Here is a 27,606-nt window from a genome sequence, read left to right as displayed (position 1 = left end):
ATGGACAGATGTTGAATTTTCTCAAATGCTTTTTCTGCATCTATTAAGATGACTGTATGATTTTTAAAATTCTATTAATGTGATGTATCACACTGATTGATTTGTGTTTGTCGGACCATGCTTGTATCCCAGGCAGAAATCCCATTTGATCCTGGTGGATGATCCTTTTAATATGCTGCTGAATTCAGTTTGCTAGTATTTTATTGAGAATTTTTGCATCTATATTCATCAGGGATATTGGCCTGTAGTTTTCTGGTAGTATCCTTTTCTGGCTTTGGTGTCAGGGTGATATTGAACTTGTAAAATGAGTTTGGGAGTGTTCTCTTGTCTTTGATTTTTGGAAGAGTTTGAAAAGTATTGGCATTAATTCTTTTTTAAATGTTGGTAAATTTTACCAGTAAAGCCATCTGTCCTGGGCTTTTCTGCATTGAGAGTTTGATTACTGATTCAATCACCTTTGTAGTAATAGTTAGATTCAGACTTCCTATTTCTTCCTAAATCAGTCTTGGTAGTTTGTATGTTTCTAAGAATTTCTCAATTTTTTTTATAGGTTGTCCAGTTTGTTGGCATGTAGTTGTTTATAGTACCTTTTTATGATCCTCTGCATTTCTGTGGTATCAGTTGTAGTGTCTTTTTTTAATTTATAATTTTGTTGATTTTGATCCTCTCTTTTTCCCTCGGTTAGTCTAGCTAAAAGTTTGTCAATTTTGTTTGTCTTTTTGGTTAATCTTTTCTATCATTTTCCTATTCTTGATTTTATTTTTTTTGGCCTAATCTTTATTATTTCCTTTGTTCTGCTAACTTTGGTCTCAGTTTGTTCTTTTTCTAGTTCCTTAAGGCATAAAGTTAGGTTGTTTATTTGGGATCTTTTTACTTCTTAACATAGGTGTTTATTGCTATGAACTTCCCTCTGAGAACTGATTTCACTGTATCCCATAAGTTTTGGTAAGTTTCCAATTGTCTCAAGATACTTTTTAATTTCTCATTTAATTTCTTCTTTGATCCATTGGTCGTTCTGGAGAGTGCTGTTTAATTTTCCTGTGTTTGTGAATTTTTCAGTTTTTCTCTTATTATTGATTTCTAGTTTCACACCATTATCAGAAAAGATATTTGATATGATTTCAGTCTTTTTGAATTTGCTAAGACTTGTTTTCTGACTTAACACGTAGTCTATCCTAGAAGATGTTTCATGCACACTTGAGAAGAATGTGTATTCTGCTGTTGTTGGATAGAATGTTCTGTATATATATCTCTCAGGTTCATGTGGTTTATAATGTTGTTCATATCCACTGCTTTCTTATTGATTCTCTTCCTGGATGATCTTACTCATTGTTGAGAGTAGGGTACTAAATTTCCAACAATTATTGTATTGCTGTTTATTTCTCCTGTCAGCTCTGTTAGTTTTGCTCTATGTGTTTAGGTGCTTCAATGGTGGCTGCATGAATATTTACAATTACTACATCTTCTTGATGTATTGACCTCTTTATCATTACATAATGACATTCTTTGTCTCTTTTTAACATTTTTAGTTTAAATACTATTTGTCCGAGATATAAATATAGTTACCCTGCTTATTTCTGGTTACCATTTGCTTGAAATCTTTTTCCATCCCTTCCCTCTTGGTTTATGTGTGTCTTTAAGACTAACATGAGTAGGCAGCATATTGTTGGATTTGCTTTTCTGTCTTTTGATAAAAGAATTTTATCTGTTTATGTTTAAAGTAATTATTAATAAGTAGGGACTTAACTATTGCCATTTTGCTTTCTGGTTGTCTCATAGATTGTTCCTTGTTTCTTATTCTGCTGTCTTTTTTTGTGATATAGTGTGTTATGGTATTGGTATACTTTGGCTTATCATGTTCTTTTGTGTAATTACCAAGAGTTTCCCTTGTGGTTACCATGAAGTTTACATAAAATATCTTAAAATTATAACACCCTATTTTAAACAAATAACAACTGAACTTCTATAGATTCCTAAGCTTACACTTTTAGTTCTCCTTCTCCTCACATTTTGGGTTATTGATATTACAATTTTTACTGTGTAAGTAATAACAGATTATTGTAGTTGTGGTTATTTTTACTTCCTTTATTTTTTTAACTTTTAAACTAGAGCTGTAAGTGTGTTATGCACCACCATTACCATATAGCAGAATTTAATTTTTACTATATATTTACAATTACCAGAATGTTTTACACTGCTTTCTTTATTATGTTATTTAGCATCCTTTTACATCTGCTTAAAGAACCCCCTTTAGTATTTTTTGTAAGGCAGGTCTAATGGTGTTGAACTCTTCAGCTTTTGTTTGCTTAGGAAAATATTTATTTCTCCTTCATTATTAAAGGGAAGCTTTGCTGGGCATAGTACTCTTGGTTGACAGGTGTTTTTCTTTGAACATTTTGAATACATCATCCCATTCTCTTCTGGCCTTAAAAGTTTCTGTTGAGAAATTCTCTGATAGTCTTATGGGGTTTCCTTTTATGTAACTTCTCTCTTTTTTCTTGATGCCTTTTCAGTTTTTTCTCTGTCTTTGACTTTTCACAAGTTAATTATAATGTTTCTCAGTGTACCCCTTTCAGGTTCAACCTATTTGGAGTCCTTTGGGCCTCTTGGACCTGGATGTCTATTTCTCTCCCCAAGTTTGGGAAGTTTTCAGCCATTATTGCTTTAAATATTCTTATTGACACTTTCTCTTCTAGAATTTCCATAACACAAATATTGTTTCTTTTCATTGTGTACCATAAATTCCAAAGGCTTTCTTCACAGTTTTTCATTCTTTCTTTTTGCTCCTCTGAATGGATAATTTCAAATGTCCTATCTTTCACACCACTGATTCTTTCTTCTCCATGGTTGATTCTGCTTTTCAAGCTCTCTGTTAAATTCTTCAGTTCTGTTGTTGTATATTTTTTAGCTCTAGGATTTCTGGTTTTTAAGAATGTTTTCTCTTTCTTTGGTGAAGTTCTCATTTTGTTCATGCATTATTTTCCCAATTTTGTTCAGTTGTCTTTGTGTTCCTGTGGTTCACTAAACTTCTTTAAGAAAATTGTTCTGAATTCTTTGTCTGAGAGTTCATAAATCTTCATTCTTTTGTCAGTTACTAGAGCTTTGTTTCCTTTGATGGTGTCAATATCTACCCGACTTCTAATGATCTTTTACTTCTTACAGTGGTATCTCCACAGTTAAGCAGGTGGTCTTCCCTTTCAGACTTGGCAGATTTGCTTTGACAGAGGCAGTTCTTCACCATTCAGCTCAGTTTGAGCTGGACATGCCTGCTGGTAATGTCCTTGGGTGTGGGGGCCTGATCTAAGGTATTTTGGGGTGAGGTCAAGGGTGGGCAAGTGTGCTGCTAGCTAAGAACATCTGAATAGGACTGCTTGCTTTGTTCCCTGCCCAAGTGAGGCTGTGATGGGCTCTCTGTGTACCTCATTTTATTTTTATAATTTTGATTCCTTTTCCCTAGAGATGGCACTGAGAAGTGTATACACCTCAGGCCCCACAAAACCTGAATGTGTCCTTTTTTAGTCTATCTGTATGACAAATTAATAGAAATGGGATTTGGTGGGTGAAAGGTATATACATTTATAATTATAAAGGTGTTATAAAATTGTCTTCTACCAAAGTTGTAAAATTTACATTCTCAATAGTAAAATATAGATTGCCTATTTTCTACATCTTCACTAATGTATTATCAAGAGAGTTATCAAACTTTTGGATCTTCATAAATCTGATAAGAGAAAATAGGAACTCCTGGTTCTCCTTTGCATTTTTTTTTTTTGTATCATGATGGAGGTTGAGCATACTTTCATAAGTGAAAGAGCCATTTGATTTTTCTTTTCAGTGTATTAGCTGTCCAAATCCTTTGATTAGTCTTTCCTTATTGATTTGTAGAAGCTCTGTGTATATTAAGGACTATTTACCGTTTGTGATTTGAGTTATATTTTCCCCAGTTGCTTTTCTTTTGATCTTGGTTGTTTTTATTTATTTTTTTCCTGCAGACTTTTGAAAACAAATGTCCTTTTATAGTTGATACCTTGGTGGAATAATTAGAAAGGTGTTCCCCATTCTGAAAAATACATATATCTATGTGTATTCTATTGCTTGTGTTTCTCTGGAGAACCCTCATATAGATGGTTTGTATTATTGTTTTCAATTATCTATTTCTTCTCCTTGAAAGAAGATAAGATATCCCCACCTGTTACCAAGTTACTTATATGTTTACATATATAGCATGCATAGGCTTATCATGTGTGGTATAATAAAACACATATCTGGTCTTTGTCCCTAGTTCCTGGCAGAGAGCATTAAAAACTCTTAGAAACAATAGGAGTATGTTTGCTATGCTAATGAGCTATCTCATGGTGGGCCCCTAGATAACTTCTGGATGGGGGCTGGTCACCAGAATGACCAACCATGTGATTAGAAGATTGGGACTTTGAGTTCAGTCATGTGGCCAGTGATTTAATCAATCATGCCTATGTAACAACACCCCAATAAATACTCTCACACTGAAGCATGTTGAAGGTTCCTGGTCGATGAACACATTAATGTGTCAGGAGGGTTACATGCCTTGATTTCATGGGAAGAGGGCATCGAAGCTGTGTGTTCCCTCCCAGACCTCATCCTATGTGTCTCTTCATTTGGCTGGTCCTGATTTGTATCCTTTATAAGAGAACTGTAATTGTAAGTAAAGCAATTTTCTGAATTCTGTGAGGCATTCCAGCAAATGATCAAACATGGAGTTGTGGGAACCACCCAGATTTGTGGCCAGGTGATTGGGAAACACAGGTGACCTGGGACCCCTCCCCCCGATGTGTGGCTTGTGCCTGAAGAAAGGGCAGCCCTGTGGAGCACTAGTCCCTAAGCCTGTGGAGTCTGATGCTGACTCTGGCTAGCTAGTGTCACAGGTGGTTGAAGTCCACTCCCATGGGTATGGGAAGAGAACACCATGAGACTTGCTTCAGCTGGTGAAATGGGAACGATGGGGTATCAGAGTAGAAGCTCTAAGAGCTATCACGTATTTCTAGCTTTCTTGTGCTGTTTCTCTGTCCAGATGGGAACTGTTCGTTTAGCCTGGGTCCTAGCAAAACATATACAGCAGAGCTGTATCTGTCTTATAGTTTGTTTTTTTTAATATATATTTTTTTATGAATTTATCTATTTATTTATTTTATTTTTGGCTGCGTTGGCCTTTGTTGCTGTGCACAGGCTTTCTCTAGTTGCAGTGAGCGGGGGCTACTCTTCGTTGCGGTGCGTGGGCTTCTCATTGCAGTGGCTTCTCTTGTTGCGGAGCACGGGCTGTAGGGGCATGGGCTCAGTAGTTGTGGCTCGTGGGCTCTAGAGCACAGGCTCAGTAGTTGTGGCGCACGGGCTTAGTTGCTCCGCAGCATGTGGGATCTTCCTGGAGCAGGGCTCGAACCTGTGTCCCCTGCCTTAGCAGGCGGATTCTTAACCACTGCGCCACTAGGGAAGCCCTGTCTTATAGTTTTGGATATATAGCGGGAACAAAAAATAAATTGTTAAGATAAATCATTATAGTAAAGCACTGTAAGCCATTGTTAAAACTTGTGGGTTGTTTGCTACAGCAGTATAACATAACACAAACTGACATATCGATGCTCCCAACTGTTTCCTTTACCTCTTCATTCATAAAGCCATTAAACGGCATCATCTACCTAGTCACTCAGCAAGAACCTAGGAGTCACTCTTGATTCTTCTCTTTCCCTCACCCTCCACATTGAATCCATCTTTTAGCAAATCCTATTATTTTTATCTCAAAAATATATCAAAAATCCATTCTCAAAATCTTTACCGTCATGGTCACCTCTTGTCTGGATTACTGCCGAAGTCTCCTAACTGGTCCCTAGTTCTGTTCTTGTCCTCTTCCAATGCATTCTCTACATGAGCTGCAAAAGTCATCAGGAAAGACAAATTGGATATCATTCTTCTGTTTAAAACCCTCAATGGTTTTCCATTAGCTTTAGCATGAAGTAGAACACTCTTTCCACGACTTACACATCATACTTAGTCTGTCCCTTGCTTGTCTCCAACCCCATCACATACCAGCCTCTTCCTTACTTGTCTTGCTCCGATACACTCCCCTTCTCTTGTTGTTCAGATACAATCAGCCCCTTCTTACCTTGGCGTCTTTGTGTGTCTTATTTCCTCCATCTAGAAAGCTTTTCCTGTCACTCTTTAAATGGCTAGCTCTTTCTTTATTTCTGAGCTTAAATGTTGTCATCTTAGAAGCCTTTCCTGACCACACTATCTGAAGTAGTTCTCCTCTCCACAGTTCTCTATCTCCATTCCTGTTCCTTTTCTTACTTACTTAAACTTACATATTTTAATCTGCCTTTCCTGTAGAAATGTTTCCTTTATGAGGGCAGAGACAGTAGTTGTCTTGTTCACTGTGTTTTCCCCCAGAGCCTTGCACGCAGTAGGGGCTTAGTAAACATTTGTTGAGTGAATGAATCTTTTGATCGTGAGCAGGTGGGATACAGGGCAGGCCACATAAAGAAGCAGTCTGGCAGACAAATAGGCCTGTAACTAACCCTAATCTCGGGGATCTCCGTTGTTGGGTGCTTGTCTTGGCTGCACTTGGGTCAAGGGAAGCACTTAGTGTTCCATACCGTAAGGCTTCCCTTTGCCTAGTACACTGCTTTCCCCAGACACCCTCCCTCCCCAGCCTGATCACAGAGGCTGCCAAGCCATGATGCCAGGCCTCCACTTCTCATTAACAGAGTAAGCAGATGGCTGACAAGCTATTTCCCTGTAGTAAGTAGCAGATTGCTCTTGTCCAAAAGAGAGGGCACAGAAGATGGTTCAGTTCTCAGAGCAGGTTTAGATGAGGTATCTCTGGCCAGATCAGGAGTGTGCCTGGAGACGGGCTTTTGTTGTGCTATTTGCTCTTCCCCTAAGCCTTTCCATCCAGTCATCCAGACCCTCCGTCTCTAGCACTTCTCCCCAGCCAGTCTTTCCCTAGATGCCCCACACCCCAGTCCCTACAACTAACACCCCTGTTACCAAGCTCAGGGGTGAGAGAAGTGAATATTTTCTCTCTCCCTCCTCACCTCCCCACCTCCCCACCTCCCTTATTCTCTCAGGCTTGTGGGGAGAGGGGCATCCCATTAGGAATATGTCGATCATGAGGACAGAGCTGAAATGTATCAGTGGAGTTTGCTACCTGGCCTTCCAAAGATTGCACTGACTACAAACAGGACAGTTAAAGCAATGTGTTCAGAATAGACAAATTGTTTCACATTCCCTCTGCTTCTTGGATATCTGTATATTCAAATTTACTTTTCGTGCTGGGGAGTTTACCCCCTTTTGAATTCACTCCTTCTCATTAGCTTTTGAGCCATGAAAAATGATGTTGCTACACCTTGAGTGTCTGATTATATCACAGAGGAGGTAAACTTTGAGGCTTTAAGTGGGTGGGGGGAAGCTTAGGAGATGCATTTTGTTCTCCAATAAGAATTATCTGATACTGCATAAGGTTTGAAGTATGAAAAAGGCCTTCCAGTACTTATATATGTTCTATGTTTTTTTCTGCATTATAAATTCTCTCATGTTCTTTCCTATGTGAACATTGGGGGAAAGCCTTCCCACATTCAATATGTTTATAAGATGTTTTGCCTATGTGATTGGTATTTTAACTTTGTTTTTGGTGTTATTGTTTATACAGATGTCTTAACTTTTAATATTTATTCATTGAAATTTATATAATACAATTTACTTCATGTTTTCGCTTTATGGATTGTGGTGTCTTTGTGTTTTAAGAAATCCTTCCCACATAAAGTTTTTCTCATATTTTATTCTTTTTTTTGAATTTTATTTTATTTCTTATACAGCAGGTTCTTATTAGTTATCCATTTTATACATATTAGTGTATACATGTCAATCCCAATCGCCCAATTCATCACACCACCATGCCCACCCCCCCGCCGCTTTCCCCCCTTGGTGTCCATACAGTTGTTCTCTACATCTGTGTCTCAAGTTCTGCCCTGCAAACTGGTTCATCTGTACAATTTTTCTAGGTTCCACACATATGCGTTAATATACGATATTTGTTTTTCTCCTTCTGACTTACTTCACTCTGTATGACAGTCTCTAGATCCATCCTCGTCTCTGCAAATGACCCAATTTCGTTCCTTTTTATGGCTGAGTAATATTCCATTGTATATATGTGCCATGGCTTCTTTATCCATTCGTCTTGTCAATGGGCATTTAGATTGCTTCTATGACCTGGCTATTGTAAGTAGTGCTGCAATGAACATTGGGGTGCATGTGTTTTTTTGAATTATCTCATATTTTATTCTTAAAGCTTTAGACTTTGAACTATCAGTCCACCTGGCATTGATTTTTTTTTTTTGGTGTATGGTGTGAAGTAGTAAGACTTTCTCCCCATATGAATAACACAATTTTCCATAATGTCCCTACTAACTTGTCAAACCATCTTTGTTATATACTAAGTTTCTATACATGTGTGGGTCCATTTCTTGGTTCTCTATTCTTTTCTGTTGATCTGTGTATCTGCCCTTACATCTATGTTTACCACACTGTCTTAATTACTGTTGCTGTATTCTGAGTCATCTTATCTGGTGGAACAAGCCTCATCATATATTCTTCTATTCAGGAGAGTTTTAAATATTACTATTTGGGGGCTTTGAGAATCAGCTTGTCAGAACACATATATATGCACGTACAACAGAATTGACTTTATAGATTATTTGGGGGGGAAATTGACATCTTTACAATATTGTCTTCCTATACATATACATTGTATCCCTTTTTGTGTCCTTAATCTATCTCATGATATCTTCATTTATTTAGATCTTCTTAAGGTATTCCAATAAGTTTTATAATTTCCTCAATAAATGTTCTATGCAAAGTTTATGAGATATGTTTTTAAAGTACCTCATACTTTTTGGTGCTGTTTCACATATTATCTTTTTAAAAGTTGCTAGTATATAGAAATACATTATTTTTTACATTGATTTTTGTGTCCAAAATGTTTCTGAACTCTAATAATTTGCTTGAGAAGTCCTGGCTTTTCTATTTAGATAACTCTAGCTTTTGCAAGTTAGGACAGTTTTGATTTTTTCTTCATCATCATTAGACTTTTTATTTCTCTTGTTTTGTCATTTGGCTGGAACCTCCAGTAAGTGTTGAATAGCAGGGATGAGAATAAGCATCCTTATCTTGTTCCTGACTTTTAAAAGAATATGTCTAATTTCACCATTAACTGTATTTGGTATAGGTATCAGAAAATACCCCTTATCAGAAGATAACACTGCTACTAAGAATTTTTATCATTACCATGTGTTTACTTAATTTTTTTTCCTATTTATTTAGAGACAATCACACATTATTTCCTCCTTTAATTTGTTAATGTATTCATCTTGCAGTTCTTGGGTTGATCGTCATGTGTGTATATGGGTATGTCTTGTACTGTATTATATGATTGAACAAAATATTCCTTTAGAGTATTGTCCTTGTGTAGTTTTTTGTTTTGAAGGGGAGGGGTACTAGAAAAAGTTTTTACTTTATTATTTTTCTCCTTTTTATTGAGATATAATTGACATATGATATATTAGTTTCAGCTGTGCAATACTGATTTGATGTATGTATAATTGTGAAATGATCACTACAGCTCTAGTTAACATCCATCACCACATGTAGTTACATAATTTTTTCTTATCATGAGAACTTTCAAGATTTATTCTCTTAGCAACTTTCCAGTATGCAATACAGTGACATTAACTGTAGTCACTATGCTGTATATTACATCCCCAGTACTTAGTTATTTTACAACTGGAATTTGTACCTTTTGACCACCTTCAACCATGTTGTCCACTACCCACCCCCACGTCTGGCAATCACCAAACTGTTCTGTATCTCTAAATTTGTTTGTTTATTGTAGAATCCATGTATAAGCAAGATAATACAGTTTTTTGGCTTTCTCTATCTGACTTATTTCCCTTAGAATCAGGCACTAAAAGTCGATCTATGTTGTCACAAATGTCAGGAATTCCTGTTTTTTGGCTGAATAATATTCCAGTGTGGGTGTGGGTATGGGTGTGGATCACATTATCACATTTTCTTTATCCATCAATGGATACTTAGGTTGTTTCCATGTCTTCATTATTGTAAATAATGCTGCAGTGAACACAGAGTTGCAGATATCTTTTTGAGGTAGTGTTTTTATTTACTTCAGATAAATACCAAGAAGTAGAATTGCTGGATCATATGATAGTTATATTTTAAATTTTTTGAGGAACCTCCATACTTTTTTCCATAGTGGCTGCACCAACTTACATTCCCACAAACAGTGCACAAGTCTTCTGCTTTCTCCACATCCTTTCTAGTAAATTGTTATCTCTTGTCTTTTTTATAATAGCCATTCTAACAGATGTGAGGTGATCTCATTGTGGTTTTGATTTTCCATTTCCCTGTTGTTTAGTGATGTTGAGCACTTTTTCATGTACCAGTTGGCTAATTGTATGTCTTCTTTAGAAAAATGTCTATTCAGATGCTCTGCCCATTTTTTAATTAGATTTTTTTAATTTTAATTTTTTGTTGTTGAGTTATATGACTTCTTTGTGGTTTTGGATATTAACCCATTATCAGACATATAATTTGCAAATATTTTCTCTTATTCAGAATTTTGCCTTTTCATTTTGCTGATGGTTTCCTTTGCTGTGCAGAAATTATTTAGTTTGATGTAGTTTCACTTGGGCTTTTTGTTTGTTTGTTTTTCTTGCCTTTGCTTTTGGTGTCTTATCCAAAAAATCATCACCAAGACCAATGTCAAGGAGCTACGACCTATGTTTTCTTCTAGGAGCTTTATAGGTTCAGGCCTTACATTCAAGTCTTTAATCCATTTTTCTGTGTGTTGTAAGGTAGTGGTCCAGTTTTATTCTTTTGTATGTGGCTGTCCAGTTTTTCCAACACCATTTATTGAAAATACTGTCCTTTCCCCATTGTATATTCTTGGCTCCTTTGTTGTAAATTAATTGACCATGTACGTGAAGGTTTATTTCTGGGCTCTCTATTCTATTCTGTAGATATACGTGTCTGTTTTTATGACAATATCATACTGTTTTGATTACTATAGCTTTGTAATATAGTTGAAGTCAGGGAGCATGAAGCCTCCACCTTTGTTCTTTCTCAAGATTGCTTTGGCTATTTGTGGTCTTTTGTGGTTTCATACAAATTTTAGAATTGTTTGTTTTACTTCTGTGTAAATGGCATTGAAATTTTGATTGGGAATGTATTGAATCTGTAGATTTCTTTCAGGTAGTATGGACATTTTAACAATATTCTCCTGACACATGAGCATGGAATATCTTTCCATTTATTTGTGTCTTGGTTAAATTTATTTCTAGATATATTATTCTTTTTGATGCAATTGTAAATGGGATTGTTGTCCTAAATTCTCTTTCTGATAGTTCACTATTAGTGTATAGAAATGCAACTGATTTTTGTACATTGATTTTATATCCTGCAACTTTACTGAAATTTGTTTATTAGTTCTAATGGTTATTTCATGAAGCCTTTAAGGTTTTCTCCATATAATATGTCATCTGCAAATAGTGACAGTTTTACTGCTTCCTGTCCCATTTAGATGCCTTTTATATCCTTTTCTTGCCTATTTGCTCTGGCAAAGATTTCTAATACCATGTTGAAGTGGTGAGAGTGGACATCATTGTGTTGTTCCTGATTGTAGAGAAAATGCTTTCAATTTTTCACCATTTAATATAATGTTAGCTGTAGGCTTGTCATATATGGCATTTATTTTGTTGAGGTAACTTGTCTCTATACCCATTTTGTTGAGAATTTTTAATATGAATGAATGTTGAATTTTTCAAATGCTTTTTCTACATCTATTGATATAATCACATGGTTTTTATCCTTTATTTTGTTAATGTTGTGCATCACATTGATTTTATGGATTGTTGAACAATTCTTGCCTCCCTGGAATAAATACCACTTGGTCATGGTATATGATCTTTTAAATGTATTGTTGAATTCAGTTTGCTATTATTTTGTTGAGGATTTTTGCATCTGTGTTCATCAGGGATATTGGTCTGTAATTTTCTTGTATTGTCCTTGTCTACTTTTGTTATCAGAATAATGCCGGCCTGTAAAATGAATTTGGAATTGTTCCTTCCTCTTGTCATTTTTGAAAGAGTTTTGAGAAGGATTGCTATTAATTCTTAAAATATTTGATAGAATCCCCCAGTGAAGCCTTCTGGTTCTGAACTTTTGTTTGTTGGGAGGTTTTAAATTATTGATTCAGTCTCCTTACTAGTAATCAGACTGTTACCTGTTTATTCCTAATTCAGTCTTGGTAGACTGTATGTTTCTAGGAATTTATCTTTTCTTTTAGGTTGTCTAATCTGTTAGCATATAATTGTTCAGAGTAGTCTCTTATCCTTTGTATTTTCTGGTGTCAGTTGTGATGTCTCCTCTTTCATTTAAGCTTTTATTTATTTGAGTTCTTTTTTTTTTCTTAGTATAGCTAAATGTCTATTTTTTTAAAATTTTTACAGAAAACCAGCTGTTAGTTGCATTGATCCTTTCTATTGTCTTTTACATCTCTATTTCATTTATTTCTGCTCGGATCGATACTATTTTCTTCCTTCTAACATTGGGCTGTTTGTCCTCCTTTTTCTAGTTCCTTGTGGTAAAAAACTGTTTTATTTGAGATCTTTCTTGTTTCTTAATGTAGGCATTTATTACTATGAACTTTTAGAACTGCTATTGCTGCATACAATGAGTGTTGGTATGTTGTTTTTCCATTTTCATTTGTCTCGAATTACTTTTTGATTTCTCTCTGATTTCTTGTTTAATCCATTGGTTACTCACTAGCAGTTTTTTTTTTTTTTAATGTGAGTCCTTCTGTTGTAATTTAGAAAGTGTGCTTTTATTTATTTATTTATTTATTTATTTATTTATTTTTGGTTGTGTTGGGTCTTCGTTTCTGTGCGAGGGCTTTCTCTAGTTGCGGCAAGCGGGGGCCACTCCTCATCGCGGTGCGTGGGCCTCTCACTATCGCGGCCTCTCTTGTTGGGAGCACAGGCTCCAGATGCGCAGGCTCAGCAGTTGTGGCCCACGGGCCCAGTTGCTCCACAGCATGTGGGATCCTCCCAGACCAGGGCTCGAACCTGTGTCCCCTGCACTGGCAGGCAGACTCTCAACCGCTGCGCCACCAGGAAAGCCCTCACTAGCAGTTTTTTAATCTCCATATATTTGTGAATTTTCCAGTTTTCTTCTTATAATTGATTTCTAGTTTCTGCCTTAGAGGTTGGAAAAGATGCTTGATATGATTTCGGTTTTCTTAAGACTTCTTTTTTACCATAACATGTGATCCACCGTGGAGAATTTTCTGTGTACACTTAAGAAAAATATGTTTCTGTTGCTTTTGGATGGATTTTTCTATATATGTGTGTTAAGTCCATCTGGTCTAATATGTTTAAGGCCAGAGTTTTCTTAATGATTTTCTGTCTGGATGATCTATCTATTGATGAAAGTGGGGTATTAAAGTTCACCACTATCATTGTATTGCTGTCAGTTTTACCTTCATGTCTGTTAATATTTTCTCTGTATATTTAGGTGCTCCTATATTAGATGCGTGAATATTTGCAATGTTATATCCTCTTGTTGGATTGGCTACTTTATCATTATATAATAAATACTCATTTTACAACAGATAGTCTTTGTTATAAAGTCTATTTTGGGGACTTCCCTGGTGGCACAGTGGTTAGGAATCTGCCTGCCAATGCAGGGGACACGGGTTCTATCCCTGGTCCAGGAAGGTCCCACATGCTGGGGAGCAACTAAGCCCGTGTGCCACAACTACTGAGCCTGTGCTCTAGAGCCCACGTGCCACAACTACTGAAGCCCGTGAGCCCATGCTCTGCAACAAGAGAAGCCACCGAATGAGAAGCCCGCGCATTGCCATGAAGAGTAGCCCCCGCTCTCTGCAACTAGAGGAAGCCCATGTGCAGCAACGAAGACCCAACACAGCCAAAAATAAATAAATAAATAAATAAATAAAAATTTAAAATCAAATCTATTTTGTCTGATACAAGTACAGCTACCCCAGATTTCTTTGGTTTCCACTTGCATGGAATATCATTTTCCATCCCTTCACTTTCTGTGTGTGTGTGTGTGTTTGTCCATCCTTACAATTAAAATGAGTCTCTTGTAGGCAGTATAAAGATGGGTCTTGGTTTTTTATTCATTCAGCCACTCTATGTTTTTTGATTGGAGAATTTAGTCTGTTTACATTTAGAATGATTATAGATAGGTATGTACTTACTGCCATCTTGTTAATTGTCACATAGGTCTTTTGTAGATCCTTTCTTCTCTTGCTCTCTCCTTTTGTGATTTGAGGATGTATGTATGTATATATCTACTGTATGTTTTTTTGGTTACCATGAGGCTTACATAAAATAACTTATGTTTATAACTATATTTTAAGCTGATATCAAGTTGTTCGAAAGCATTCTAATGCTCTACATTTTTACTCCTCCCCACCACTTTTTATGTTTTTGATATCACAATTTGCATCTTTTTATATTGTGTATCCCTTGACAAATTGTAGTTATAATAGAGCTACTACTTTTGTCCTTTAATCTTCATACTAGCTTTATAGGTCATCAACCCACCACTTTTACAACATTGGATCTTCTGAATTTTACTACATTTTTACCTTTACCAGTGAGATTTATATTTTCATACGTTTTCCTGTTAGTAATTAGCACCTCTCATTTCAGCTTAAAGAAGCCCCTTTAACTTTTCTTGTAAGCCCAGTCTAGTGGTGATGAAGTCTGTTCGCTTTTGCTTGTCTGGAAAACTCTATCCCTCCTTCGTTTCCAAAGAATGACTTTGCTAGGTAGAGTATTTGGGGTTGGCAATTTTTTCTTTTAGCACTTTGAATATCATGCCTATTCCTTCTGGTCTTCAAAGTTTCTGCTGAGAAATCTGCTCATAGTCTTATGGGGGTTCCCTTGTATGTAACAAGTTGTTTTTCTCTTAGTTGCTTTTAAGATTCTCTCTTTGTCTTTAACTTTTGACTATTTAATTAAAATGTGTCTTGGTGGGCATCTCTTTAGGTACATCTTATTTGGAACTCTCTAGGCTTCCTGCATCTGGATGTCTGTTTCCTTCCCCAGTTCAGAGAAGTTTTCAGCCACCTCCCTCATTCTTGAAGGAGCATCCTTTTGTAGGAGATGAATCTTATCATTCAACCCTGCCTTAGCTCTTGGTTGTAACTCAAACCTTTGTGATTGCTCAAGCAGCCTACTTTATTATTAGTGGCTCCCAGGAGTTGAGGGTGTGTTAAGACCTGTCAGTATCCCAAAGGGGAGGATCTCAGTCAGCACCAAGATTCTTGGTGATTGGAAGTCAGACCCTTAGGAAGCAGCTTTTAAAGTATGTGTATATATACCTCTTTCAAAGGGAAGACTGGGATACGGGCATCTCTATCTGCTCCCTTTGCACTGAACCCTGGGGTGATAGTTAAGATCTGTTTCTTTGCTACTGTCTTGTTGAACTTGTGAATGCCAGCCCCACTGGCAGCCAGATCCAGGCCATCAAGGGATGTGTCCTCCGGGCAGCAGCCACAATAAATGGGCCACTAGATGTACACACAAGTTCCATTCCAGGAGAAATCAGCTGTTGCCTCTCTGGGTCTCTGGAGAGAATTATGGTAGGGCCCTGGATGTGTGTTTAATTAGGATCCTGGCCCTCAAGCCACAGCTATAAAGATAAGCTAATAGTCCTCTTTCACAGAATGCCTAGTATGTTTCTGTCTGCTTATCCCTGCACTGTGCCCTGGGGATGATGGTTGGTTTAGAACCATTTCTCCATTTGTTACAGTCCTATGGGACCAGCGAATATAACCCCACTGGCTACCAGAGCCATGTGATCAAGGGGCATCTCACTGGGTGGCCACAAAAACCGAGGCACCAGACATAAAACCCAGGGTGCTAGATGAATGCAAGAACTCTTTTTTGGGAGGTACCAATGACCTTGAATAAAGCAGAGGGAGAGCGCAGATGTAGTGCCTGCCATCCAGGGCCTCTGAAGAGAGGATTACAGCCTGCTCTAAAATGTGATTTTAATTAGAGGCCTACCCTTCCAGCCCCAGCTTTGAAGATAAGCTAACAGGCCTCTTTTGCAGAAAGACTCCATTTTTCAGTCAGCTGCCACTCTGTTGTACCCTGGGTGTAGCCGGTTAAGAGTGGTTTCTCCATTGTTACAGCCCTGGGGGACCTGTGAATGTTGCCCTGCTGGCCACCGGAAGCAGGCGATCAGGGGGCGACCCCTGGGCTGGGGCACCGGGAGTATGCAGTGCACACGCTCCATTCTGGAAGGTACCAGCAACCTGGAGTGAGGCAGAGGGAGGTCAGGGGGGGTCACGAAGTTGGTGCCCCCCAGCCCCCAATACTCTTTGGAGAGTATTTCAGTCAGACTCTTGGACGTGAGTTAAACTGGAGGTCTGCCCTGCAGGCCATAAGCGTCCTGTGAGCAAATAGGCCTCTTGCACAGGAAGACTGGATGCTTTTCAGTCAGCTGCCTCTGCTCTGCTCTGCTCGCCGGGGTCTGAGTCTTTGTGTGTGAGCCTTTCAAGAAGTGTTTCTCAGACCTCTATAGCCTTGGGGGTCTTGGGGACACAAGCCCCACTGGCTTTTAAAGCTTGATGTTTGGCGGTTTTCTCTCTCAGGGGCAGGTGTTAAAAGCTGCGGTTCCAGATGTGGGGTGCAAACCTTTCACTCGTCAGGGAGAAGGGTTGTGAGTTTCCTCCCGACTGTGGGTCGCTGCACAGAGAGTGGGGTTCATGATGAGACTGTGTCTCAGCCTGTCCTACAGATTGGATGTGTTTTTCCCCTCTCATTCACCTGGTGGGTAGGAGTCACTTATGTAGTTTTGGGGTTTCTTTCACATGAAATTGTCCCGTAGGTAGCAGTAGATTTGATGTGTCTGGTGGCAGGAAATGCGTTTGGGGTCCTTCTACATTGCTCTCTTGAAGTAAAACATTTACTGTTTTTGTTTTCTTTCTAGAGGACTTTGAGGTTCACCATAAGACTGAAAGGTACAGAGATTTACCATGTGTCCCCTGAAGTACACAGCCTCCCCATTATCAACGTCCCGCATCAGATGGTACATTTGTTACAACCGATGAACCTATATTGACAGGTCATAATCACACAAGTCCATCGTTTACATTAGGGTTCACTCTTGGTGTTGTACTGGGTTGTCCAAAAAGTTCGGTCAGGTTTTTCCGTAAGATGTTATGGAGAAACCAGAACGAACTTTTTGGCCAACTCAATACATTCTGTGGGTTTAAACAAATGTAGAGTGAAATGTATTCATCAACATGGTGTCATAGAGTATTTTCTCTGCTCTAACAATTCTCTGTACCCCACTTATTCACCCTTCCTCTCCCCAACTCCTGGCAACCACTAATCTTTAAAAAATTTTTTTTTATATTTTGGCAATCACTGATCTTCTTACTATCTCCATAGTTTTGCCTTTTTCTAGAAGGTGATATACAGCTGACCCTTGGACGATGTGGGGCTTGGGGGCAGTGACCATCCCTGCAGTCAAACATTCACGTATAACATCACAGTCAGCTCTCCATGTCTGCCGTTCCACATCTGCAGATTCAAGCAACCGCGGATTGTGTAGTACTGTCATCCGTATTTAGCGAAAAAGGAAAATTTCCGTGTATAAGTGGATCCTCAGAGTTCAAACCCACGTTGTGCAAGGGTCCACTCTATTGGAATCATACAGAATGTAGCCTTCTTTCACATGGAAATTAGTATTTAATGTTCCTCCCTGTCTTTTTATGGCTTGATAGCTCATTTCTTTTTAGCGCTGAATAATATTCCATTGTCTGCATTTACTGTAGTTTAGTCATTCACCTACTGAAGGACATTTTGGTTGTTTCCATATTTTGGCAAATATGAATAAAGCTGCTATAAACATCTGCATGCAGGTTTTTGTGTGGACATAATTTTCAGTTTCTTTGGGTCAACACTGAGGAGCGTAACTGCTGGTTTATGTCGTAAGAGTATATTCAGTTTTATAAGAAATGGCCAAATTGTCTTTCAAAGTGGCTGTACCGGTTTGCATTCCCACCAGCAATTAATAAGAAATGTTTGATGACTGAGACTGTCCTATTTTGCTCCTTACCTGTGCAGTCTTGCTGAAAAGGTTTCCCCCCCCCAAATTGTAGGCAAATAAAATATATGTCTGAGATTAACCTATATTGGCTATCTTTTTTTTTTAATTGAAGTATATTTACAGTATTGTGCCAATCTCTGCTGTACAGCAAAGTGACTCAGTTTTACACATATATACATTCTTTTTTTTAATATTCTTTTCCATTATGGTTTATCCCAGGAGATTGGATATAGTTCCCTGTGCTTTACAGTAGGATCTTGTTGTTTATCCATCCTATATATACTAGTTGCATCTGCTAATCCCAAACTCCCACTCCATCCCTCCCTCTCCTCCCCCCCCCCCAACCCCCGGCAACCACAAGTCTGTTCTCTATGTCTGTGATTCTGTTTCTGTTTCGTAGATAGGTTCATTTGTGCCATATTCTAGATTCCACATATAAGTGATATATGGTACTTGTCTTTCTCTTTCTGACGTACTTCCCTTAGTATGATAATCTCTAGTTGCATCCACATTGCTGTAAATGGCATTATTTCATTATTTTTATGGCTGAGTACTATTCCATTGTATATATGTACCACATCTTCTTTATCCATTCATCTGTCGATGGACATTTAGGCTGCTTCCATGTCTTGGCTATTGTAAATAGTGCTGCTATGAATATAGGGTTGCATGCATCTTTCTGAATTATAGTTTTGTCCAGGTATATGCCCAGGAGTGGGATTGCTATATCATATGGTAATTCTATTTTTAGTTTTCTGAGGAACCTCCACACTGTTTTCCACAGTGGCTGCATCACCTTACATTCCCACCAACAGTGGAGGAGGGTTCCCTTTTCTCCACACCTTCTCCAGTGGCTATCTTTTATTTTTTCTTACAGACAGAGGTTTGCTTGGCACATGCTTATATTCTATTCTCTACTGTTATTATACTTTTGATTTTTGGTGTTAGCCTATTTTTGCTGAATTATGTCTACTCATTTCTAATATAACATTAGATCAACTTTCTCTGGTTTTCTATCAGTTGTTTATTATCAATTTCATAAAAGTTTTCAAAATACTTCAAATTTGAAAAATTAGAGTTGTGTATATGTGTGTGTTTCCCTTTTCAAGTCTAGTATTATTTTTATTACTTTCTTTTTTCCTCCTTGATTAAGCTTTTAGAGAGTTACTTATTTTAACATCATTCTCAGTGATCTTTTGATGAATAGCTGATTTCATTTCTTTATTTTAATCTTTTCCAGTTTTTTTGAGATATAATTGACATACCTCACTGTGTAAATTTAAGATTTACAACATAATGGTTTACTTACATGTATTGTGAAATGATTACGGCAATAAGTTTAGGTAGCATCCATCATCACATATAGATACAATAAAGAGAGAAAGCAAAAAAGAAAATTTCCTTGTGATTTACTCTCTTAACTTTCATATGTATCATACAGCAGTGTGAGCTGTAGTCAGCATGTTGTACATTATATTTGTAGTCCTATTTCTCTTATAACTGGAAGTTTCTACCTTTTGACCACCTTCCTCCAATCTTCCCATGCCCCCCCCCCCAACCTCTAGAAACCACAAACTAGGTCTTTTGCTTTGAGTTTTTTTTTTTTCTTTCTGATTCCACATATAAGTGAGATCATACAGTATCCATCTTCCTCTGTCTGACTTATTTCACAAAGCATAATGCTCAAGTTCCATCCATACTGTCACAAATGTAAGGATATCCTAGTTTTTCACAGTTGAATAATATTCCATTGTATATATATGTATCACATGTTCTTTATTCATTCATCAATGGACACTTAGGTTGTTTCCATATCTTCGCAGTGAACATGGGGTGAGATACCTCTTTGAGATAATGATTTCATTTTCTTTGGATGTATACCCAGAAATGGGATTACTGGGTCATATGGCAATTTTATTTTTAATTTTTTGAGGATCCTCTATGCAGTTATCCATAGTGGTTGTACCAGTTTACAATCCCACCAACAATGCACAAGGGTTCTCTTTTCTCCACATCCTCATCTATCAATACATCTATTATCTCTTATCTTTTTATGACAACCATTCTAACAGGTGTGAGGCGATATCTCATTGTGGTTTTGATTTTCATTTCCCTAATGACTAGTGATGTTGAGCACCTTTTCATTGTACCTGTTGGTCAGTTATATGTTGTCTTTGTAAAAATGTGTATTCAGATCATCAGCCCATTTTTAAATTGGATTATTCATCTTTTTGCTTTGAGTCATATGAATTCATTATATATTTTTGATATTATCTTAAATATATGGTTTGTAAGCAATTTTTCCCATTCCATAGACTGTCTTTTCACTTTGTTGATTGTTTTCCTGTGCAGAAGCTTTTTAGTTTGATGTAGTCCCACTTGTTAATTTTTTATTTCGTTGCTTGTGCTTTAGGTGTCATATCCAAGAAATCATTGCCAAGACTCATATCAAGGAGCTTTTTTTCCCCTATGTTTTCTTCTAGGAGTTTCGTGGTTTCAAGTCTTACATTCAAGTCTTTAACCCATTTAGAGCTAATTTTTGAGTGGTGTTAAGATAGAGGTCAAATTTCATTGTTTTACATGTGAATATCCAATTATCCCAGGACCATTTATTGGAGACTGTCTTTTCTCCATTGAGTATTCTTGGTTCCTTTGTCAAATATCAGTTGACCATATATGCTTGGATTGGATTTATTTCTGGGCTCCTGATTCTGTTTCATTGATCTATTTGTTTTTATACCAGTACCATACTGTTCTATAGTATAGCTTGAAATTGGGAAGTGTGATGCCTCCTGCTTTGCTGTTCTTTAACAAGACTGCTTTGGTTATTTGGCATCTTTTGTGGTTTCATACAGCCTTCAGGATTGTTTTTCTACTTCTGTAAAAAAAAAAAAAAAAAGACATTGGAAGTTTGATAGGGATTGCACTGAATATATAGATGGCTTTTGGTGATATTGACATTTTAATATTACTAATTCTTCCAATCCAGGAACACAGGACACCTGTCCATTTATTTGTCTTTAATTTTTAAACATCAATGGCTTGTAGTTTTCAGAGTAGAGATCTTTCAACTTTTTGGTTAAGTTTATTCCTAAGAATTTTATTGTTTTGATGCCATTGTAAATGGGATCGTTTTCTTGATTTCTTTTTTTAAAAATTAATTTATTTATTTTTGGCTGCGTTGAGTCTTCATTGCTGTGGGCGGGCTTTCTCTAGTTGCGGCCAGCGGGCGCTGCTCTTTGTTGCGGTGCGTGCGCTTATCATTGTGGTGGCTTCTCTCGTTGTGGAGCACGGGCTCTAGGTGTGTAGGCTTCTGTAGTTGTGGCACGCAGCCTCAGTAGTTGTGGTGCACGGTCTTAGTTGCTCCGTGGCATGTGGGATCTTCCCAGACCAGGCCTTGAACCCTGTCCCCTGCATTGGCAGGTGGATTCTTAACCACTGCACCACCAGGGAAGCCCTCTTGATTTCTTTTTCAGATAATTTGTTGTTAGTGTACAGAAACACTACTGACTTTTGTATGTTAATTTTGTATCCTCCAATTTTAATGAATTTGTTGTTTAGATATAACAGTTTTGGGGTGGAGTCTTCAGGATTTTCTACATATAAAATTATACCATCTGCAAATAGAGACTATTTTATTCTTCCTTTCCAATTCTAATGCCTTTTATTTCTTTTCTTGCCTGATTGACCTGGCAAGCACTTCCAGTATTATGTTAAACAGGGTGGTGAGAGTGGGCACCCTTGTCTTGTTCCTGATCTTAGAGGAAAAGCTTTCAACATTTCACCATTGAGCGGTATTAACTGTGAGCTTGTTATATATGTTGTTTATTATGTTGAGGTACGTTCCTTCTGTACCTAATTTGTTGGAGTTTTTTTAAACCATAAAGAGATGTTGAATTTTGTCAAATGCTTTTTCTGTGTCAACTGCAATGATCATATGATTTTTTTCTTTCATTCTGTCAACATGATATATCACACTGATTTGTTTATGCTGAAACATCCTTACACATGAGGGATAAAGCCCACTTGGTCATGGTAAATGATCCTTTTAATGTGCTAATGAATTCAGTTTGCAGAACTTTTGCATCTATATTCATGAGGGATATTAGCCTATGGTTTTCTTTTCTGGTAGTGTCCTTACCTGGTTTTAGTATCAGGCTAGTGCTGGCTTCATAAAATGAGTTTAAAGGATTTCCTCCTCTTTGATGTTTTGAAAGAGTTTGAGAAAGATTGATGTTAATTCTTCAAATGTTTGTAAAATTCACCAGTGAAGCCATCTGGTCCTGGACTTTTCTTTGTTGGGACATTTTTGATTACTGATTCAATCTCCTTACTAATAATTGGTCTATTCAGACTTTCTATTTCTTCCCACTTCAGTCTTGGTGGTTTGTATGTTTCTAAGAATTTTTCCATTTCTTCTAAGTTGTCCGGTTTGTTGGTGTATAGTTGTCCATAGTAGCCTATTATGATCTTTGTAATTTTGTGGTATCATTTGTAATGTCTATTTTTCATTTATAAGTTATTGATTTGGCTCCTCTCTCTTTTTCCTTTGGTTAGTCTACCTAAAGATTTGTCAATTTTGTTTATCTTTTCAAAGAACCAATTCTTATCTTGGTTAATCTTTTCTGTTGTTTTCCTGTTCTCTGTTTCATTTATGTCTGCTCTAATCTTTATTATTTCTTTCCTTCTGCTAACTATGGTCTCAGTTTGTTGTTCTTTTTCTTGTTGCTTAAGGCATAGATTTACATTGTTTATTTGGGATATTTCTTCTTAATGTAGGCATTTATTGCTATAAACTTCCTTCTTAGAACAGCTTTTGCTGCACCCCATAAGTTTTGGTATGTTATGTTTACATTTTTGTTTGTCTCAAGATACTTTATTTCGCCTTTAATTTCTTCTCTGATTCATTGATTGTTCAGAAGAGTATTGTTTACTCTCCATGTATTTGTAAAATGTTCACTTTTCCTCTTATTGATTTCTAGTTTTATACCATTTTGGTCAGAGAAGATACTTCAATTTGCTAAGACTTGTTCTGTGACCTAATACATGGCCTGTTCTAGAAAATGTTTCATGTGCATGTCAGAAGAACATGTATTCTGCTGTTGTCAGATAGAATGTTCAGTATATGTCTATTCCCTTCATAAGTGTTGCTTAAGTCTGCTGTTTTCTTACTGATTCTCTGTCTGGATACTCTATCCATTGTAAAGAATGGGATATTAAAGTCCCCAACCATTATTATATTGCTGTTTATTTCTCCTTTTGGCTATGTTAGTTTTTGCTTTATGTATTTAGGTGCTCTGATGTTGGATGCATTAATACTTAAAATTTTTATATCTTCCTGATATATGGGCTCCTTTATCATTATATACTGACTTTATTTGGCTTTTTTTACCATTTTAAATTTAAAGTCTATTTTATCTGGCATAAGTATAGTTACCTCTGCTTTTGTTTGGTTACCATGTGCTTGAAATATCTTTTCCCAGCCCTTTGTTCTCAGTTTATGCATGTCTTAACACTAAAGTGAATTTCTTGTAGGCAGCGTATTGTTGGATCTTGTTCTTTTTATCCTTCCAGCTATTTTATATCTTTGGTTGGAAAATATAATCTGTTTATATTTAAAGTAACTACTGATACCTAAAGACTTACTCTTGCCCTTTTGGTCTTCTTTTCTGGTTGTTTTGTAGACCCATTCTTCCTTGAATCCTATCCTGCTGTCTTTTTGTGTGTGTTTTGATGTCTTGTGGTATCACTATGCTTTGTCTTCTTTATTATGTTTTTCCGTAATTACTACAGGTTTTTCCCTTATGGTGACCATGAGGCTTACATAAAATATCTTAAAATTATAACACCCTATTTTAAACTAATAACAGCTTAACCTAAATAGAGTTCTTATGCTTTACATTTTTACCTTTCCCCACCTCACATTTTAGGTTATTGATGATTCAATTTATGTATTTTTATATTGTATAACTAATAACAGATTATTGTAGTTATGGTTATTTTTGCTACATTTTTTTAAAACCTAAAGTGGAGTTTTAAGTGAATTACACACCACCATTATCATATTACAGAATCTTTGACTATATAACATTACTGGTGAGTTTCACACTGCCTTCTTATGTTTTTATGATGTTAATTAGCTTGATTAGGCTTTCAGAAATTTACCTATTTTATCAGTGTTTCCAAAGAATCACCTTTTGTTGGATGAATTCTTTCATTTCTTTATTTTTATTTTGTTAATTTCTATTAGCTTTATTATTTCCTTCCTGTCGCTTCTTTAATTTACTATATAGTTCTTTTCCCAACCTCTTTTGTTGAATATTTAGCTAATTAGTTTGTAGTGAGTTTTTTCTTTACTAATGTAAGCAATTAGAGCTATATATTTCCCTCTAAATCTTGCTTTAGCTGAAGCAAGGAGTTTTTACTTCAGGTCTAAATATTATCTTATTTATTTCCATTATGCTTTCTTTTCTGTATCAATTATTTATAAGTATGTTTTTGAACTTATAAGTACAGTTTTTATACTCATGTCATTGCTTTTCTAATTTTAGTTCATAAAACATGGTATGAAAGGAATGATTTTTTTTCTCCTTGATTGGAACTCCAAGCCAGATAGTCTAGCTTGTCAACTAGTATAGAATTTTTTCCTAGTCTCCTTCACTGAGTGTGTACTGGACAGAATTTCAGTTTTACCTGGAGGGTCTCCACTCCAATACCACTCACTAACACAGGCCCATAACCTCATCTGCTGACCCTGTTTTCCGTTATACACAAGCCCCTGCTTCCCAGAGCCCACTCCCCGCCCCCCCCACCCCATTCCCAGGCAGCAGCCTTCAGCCCTCAGACTCAGGTGGTTCTCAGGTTATGGCTCCTTTCTGATTCCCACCCACTTGGAATTTCCTTTCTTTTTTAGGGGTTCTACAATACATTTATAAAGAAGTTTGTAATATTTTTCTTTAGTTTTCTAGATATGTTGCAGCAGAAGTGTTTTTAGGTTATTAAGCCTATTCTATTTCTTCCCCAATATTTTGGAAGTCAAAAACTTGGCCATTATCTGTTTTCCTTGCATTCTTCCTAAATAAAGCCTATTCTCCTCAATATGATTCTCTCTAACTAAGGGAAAGGTTATGTGTAAGGAAGTAATGACAAGAACACAAAAATGTTTATGATCATTTTTTCACTGTATCTGCAATTAAGTCACCACTTGTTACATGAAATAAAATAGTGGCTTTAAATATAAACATAGAAGGAGAGATAAGCTTGCTATTTATTTTAGTTATCAACCTACATTGATCCTCTACACAATACAGAATGACACATTTTGTAAAACAGAGCTATTTCATGGAGAGGTGGATATTTACACATTTTGCTTTAGTTTCATGCTTTGGATCTAATTTTTTAATGCTTCACAGTAAATACCCTTGTTTTCCTTTCCTTCCCAAAGATCAGCGTAGAATATTGGTTTCACCCTCACTGGCCTGACCACATCCAGGAGCACTGGATGTTATTGCATTCCCTTTAAAGAGCAGAGCTGAGAGATTTCAAACTTTAGGTTTAACTAGTCACTCCTCCCAGGGGTCCTGATTTGGTCCTCTGAAGTGGCTCAGGAGTCGGCATTGCTGGTGACCCTGGGCCAGAAGGTCCCTCTCAGTGCTCTGAGAAACTCTGCCAGTGGTTTATTCTCAGACACCTCATCAATTTGTTCTGATTTTTGTTTCCTCATGATTAATGCAAACCAGCTCCTGTGTTTCTGTTAGAACAAGAATAGTCATAGGTTACATTTTCATAGTGCCTGGTGGCTTATGAAGACCTTTCACACCTTCTTCTGATCCTTACAAAGACCCCTGTATTATTATGACATGTGCAGTAAGTGCAGAATCATCACCACTTTACACATAACTTCCCTGACTCCCAGGATTCTTAAGTCAACCTGCCCTGGTTCTACCAAGTGGTAGGTGAAGACTAGAACCCAGTTTTACCAAGAGGTTCCATGATACTCCATGGATTCTCTCTGGGCTGGTGAACCCTGTGCCTGACGGCTTCACCCGGGTCAGAGTGTAGGCCCCAGTGTTCATCCTGCTCCAGGAACCGTCCTTGGTGGAGGGAGATGACAGACTGGGCTCTGCTCCCCCACCCACCCCGTCAACACTTGACCCTCCATCCCACCCCGCCAAGCTGCTTAGACTCCTAAATCATCCACCACAATATGCCACCATACTTCCTTCAAAGACTTGAAGGGCTTGTCAACTTCCCGTGGATTCAAATCCAGGTTCGGCAAATATTCAAATACCTACTTTGTGTCACACACTGAGTGTATTAGTCAAGGTCCTCCACAGACACAGAACCAATAGGAGACATTTATTGTAAGGAATTGGCTTGTGTGCTGCTGGAGGCTGGAGAGTCTCAAGATCCACATTTGGCAGGCTGTAGACCCAGGGGAGCTGGTGGTGTGAGCTCCAGTCTGAACGCCTGCAGGCTCGAGACCCAAGAAGAGACGATGTTTCAGTTTGAGTCCAAAGGCAGGAAAAGATGGATGTCTCAGTTCAAGGCAGTCAGGCAGGAGGAGATCCGCCTTATTAAGGAGGTTCAGCCTTTTTGTTCTAGCCAGGGCTTCAACTGATTGGATGAGGCCCACCCACAGTGGGGAGGGCAACCTGCTTTACTCAGTCTACCCATGCAAATGTTAATTTCACCCAGGAACATCCTCATGGACACACCCAGAATGATGTTTGACCAAATATCTGGGCATCACATGATCCAGTCAAGTTGATACATGAACATCACACTGGCCTGGGGCATGTCTTCACCCTCTTCAAGGGGTGAATAGTTAAGTAAACTTGGGATAGTTTAGTAGTTAAATAAACATGCCATGGGGTACTGCTCAACAATAAAAAGTTACCAACTATTGATACACACAGCCTAGATGAGTTATCAGAGAATTTTGCTGAGGGATAAAAGCCAATGCCAAAGGATACATATTGTATGATTCCATTTACACAACATTCCATTCCATTTACATAACATTCTTGAAAGGACAAAGTTATAGAAATGGAAAACAGATTACTGGTTGCCAGGAGTTAAGGAAGTGGGGTAAGTAGGTGTGGTTACAAAGGGGAATGTGGTCATGAGGGATCATTGTGATGGAGGTGGTCTCTATCTTCACTGTGGTGGTTGATAGGTGAACCTCACACGTGATAAAACCGGTGTGCAGGGCAGAAGTTGAGACACAGATGTAGAGAACAAACGTATGGACACCAAGGGGGGAAAACTGTGGGGGGGGTGGGGATGGTGGTGTGATGAATTGGGCGATTGGGATTGACATGTATACACTGATGTGTATAAAACTGATGACTAATAAGAACCTGCTGTATAAAAAAAAAAATAAAATTCAAAAATTAAACAAAACAAAAAACT

The 27,606-nt window shown here is 37.4% G+C and overlaps 1 protein-coding gene and 1 long non-coding RNA gene across 7 annotated transcripts in view; one reads left to right on the top strand and one right to left on the bottom strand.

Annotated features, from left to right (window-relative positions):
• The window catches only part of MCPH1 (microcephalin 1), a 345,817-nt gene that overhangs the window by 84,101 nt on the left and 234,110 nt on the right, over nucleotides 1-27,606 (bottom strand). The window contains exon 11 of one of the 6 annotated variants that reach the window (XM_082375234.1): nucleotides 11,515-25,942. The exons of 4 other annotated variants lie outside the window; for them this stretch is intronic. In XM_082375234.1, the coding sequence (XP_082231360.1) occupies nucleotides 25,796-25,942 (147 nt within the window). In that variant the 3' untranslated portion in view covers nucleotides 11,515-25,795. Of the gene's footprint in view, nucleotides 1-11,514; nucleotides 25,943-27,606 lie in introns of those variants that run through there. One more of the 6 variants, XM_082375236.1, reaches the window with a different exon arrangement.
• Nucleotides 1-27,606, top strand: part of LOC309619777 — a 160,461-nt gene that overhangs the window by 84,133 nt on the left and 48,722 nt on the right. The window lies entirely within an intron of this gene.

The sequence above is a fragment of the Balaenoptera borealis genome (assembly GCF_965194805.1).
Source record: "Balaenoptera borealis genome assembly, chromosome: 21".
Lineage (NCBI taxonomy): Eukaryota > Metazoa > Chordata > Mammalia > Artiodactyla > Balaenopteridae > Balaenoptera > Balaenoptera borealis.
This window is presented reverse-complemented; position numbering and strand designations above follow the sequence as displayed.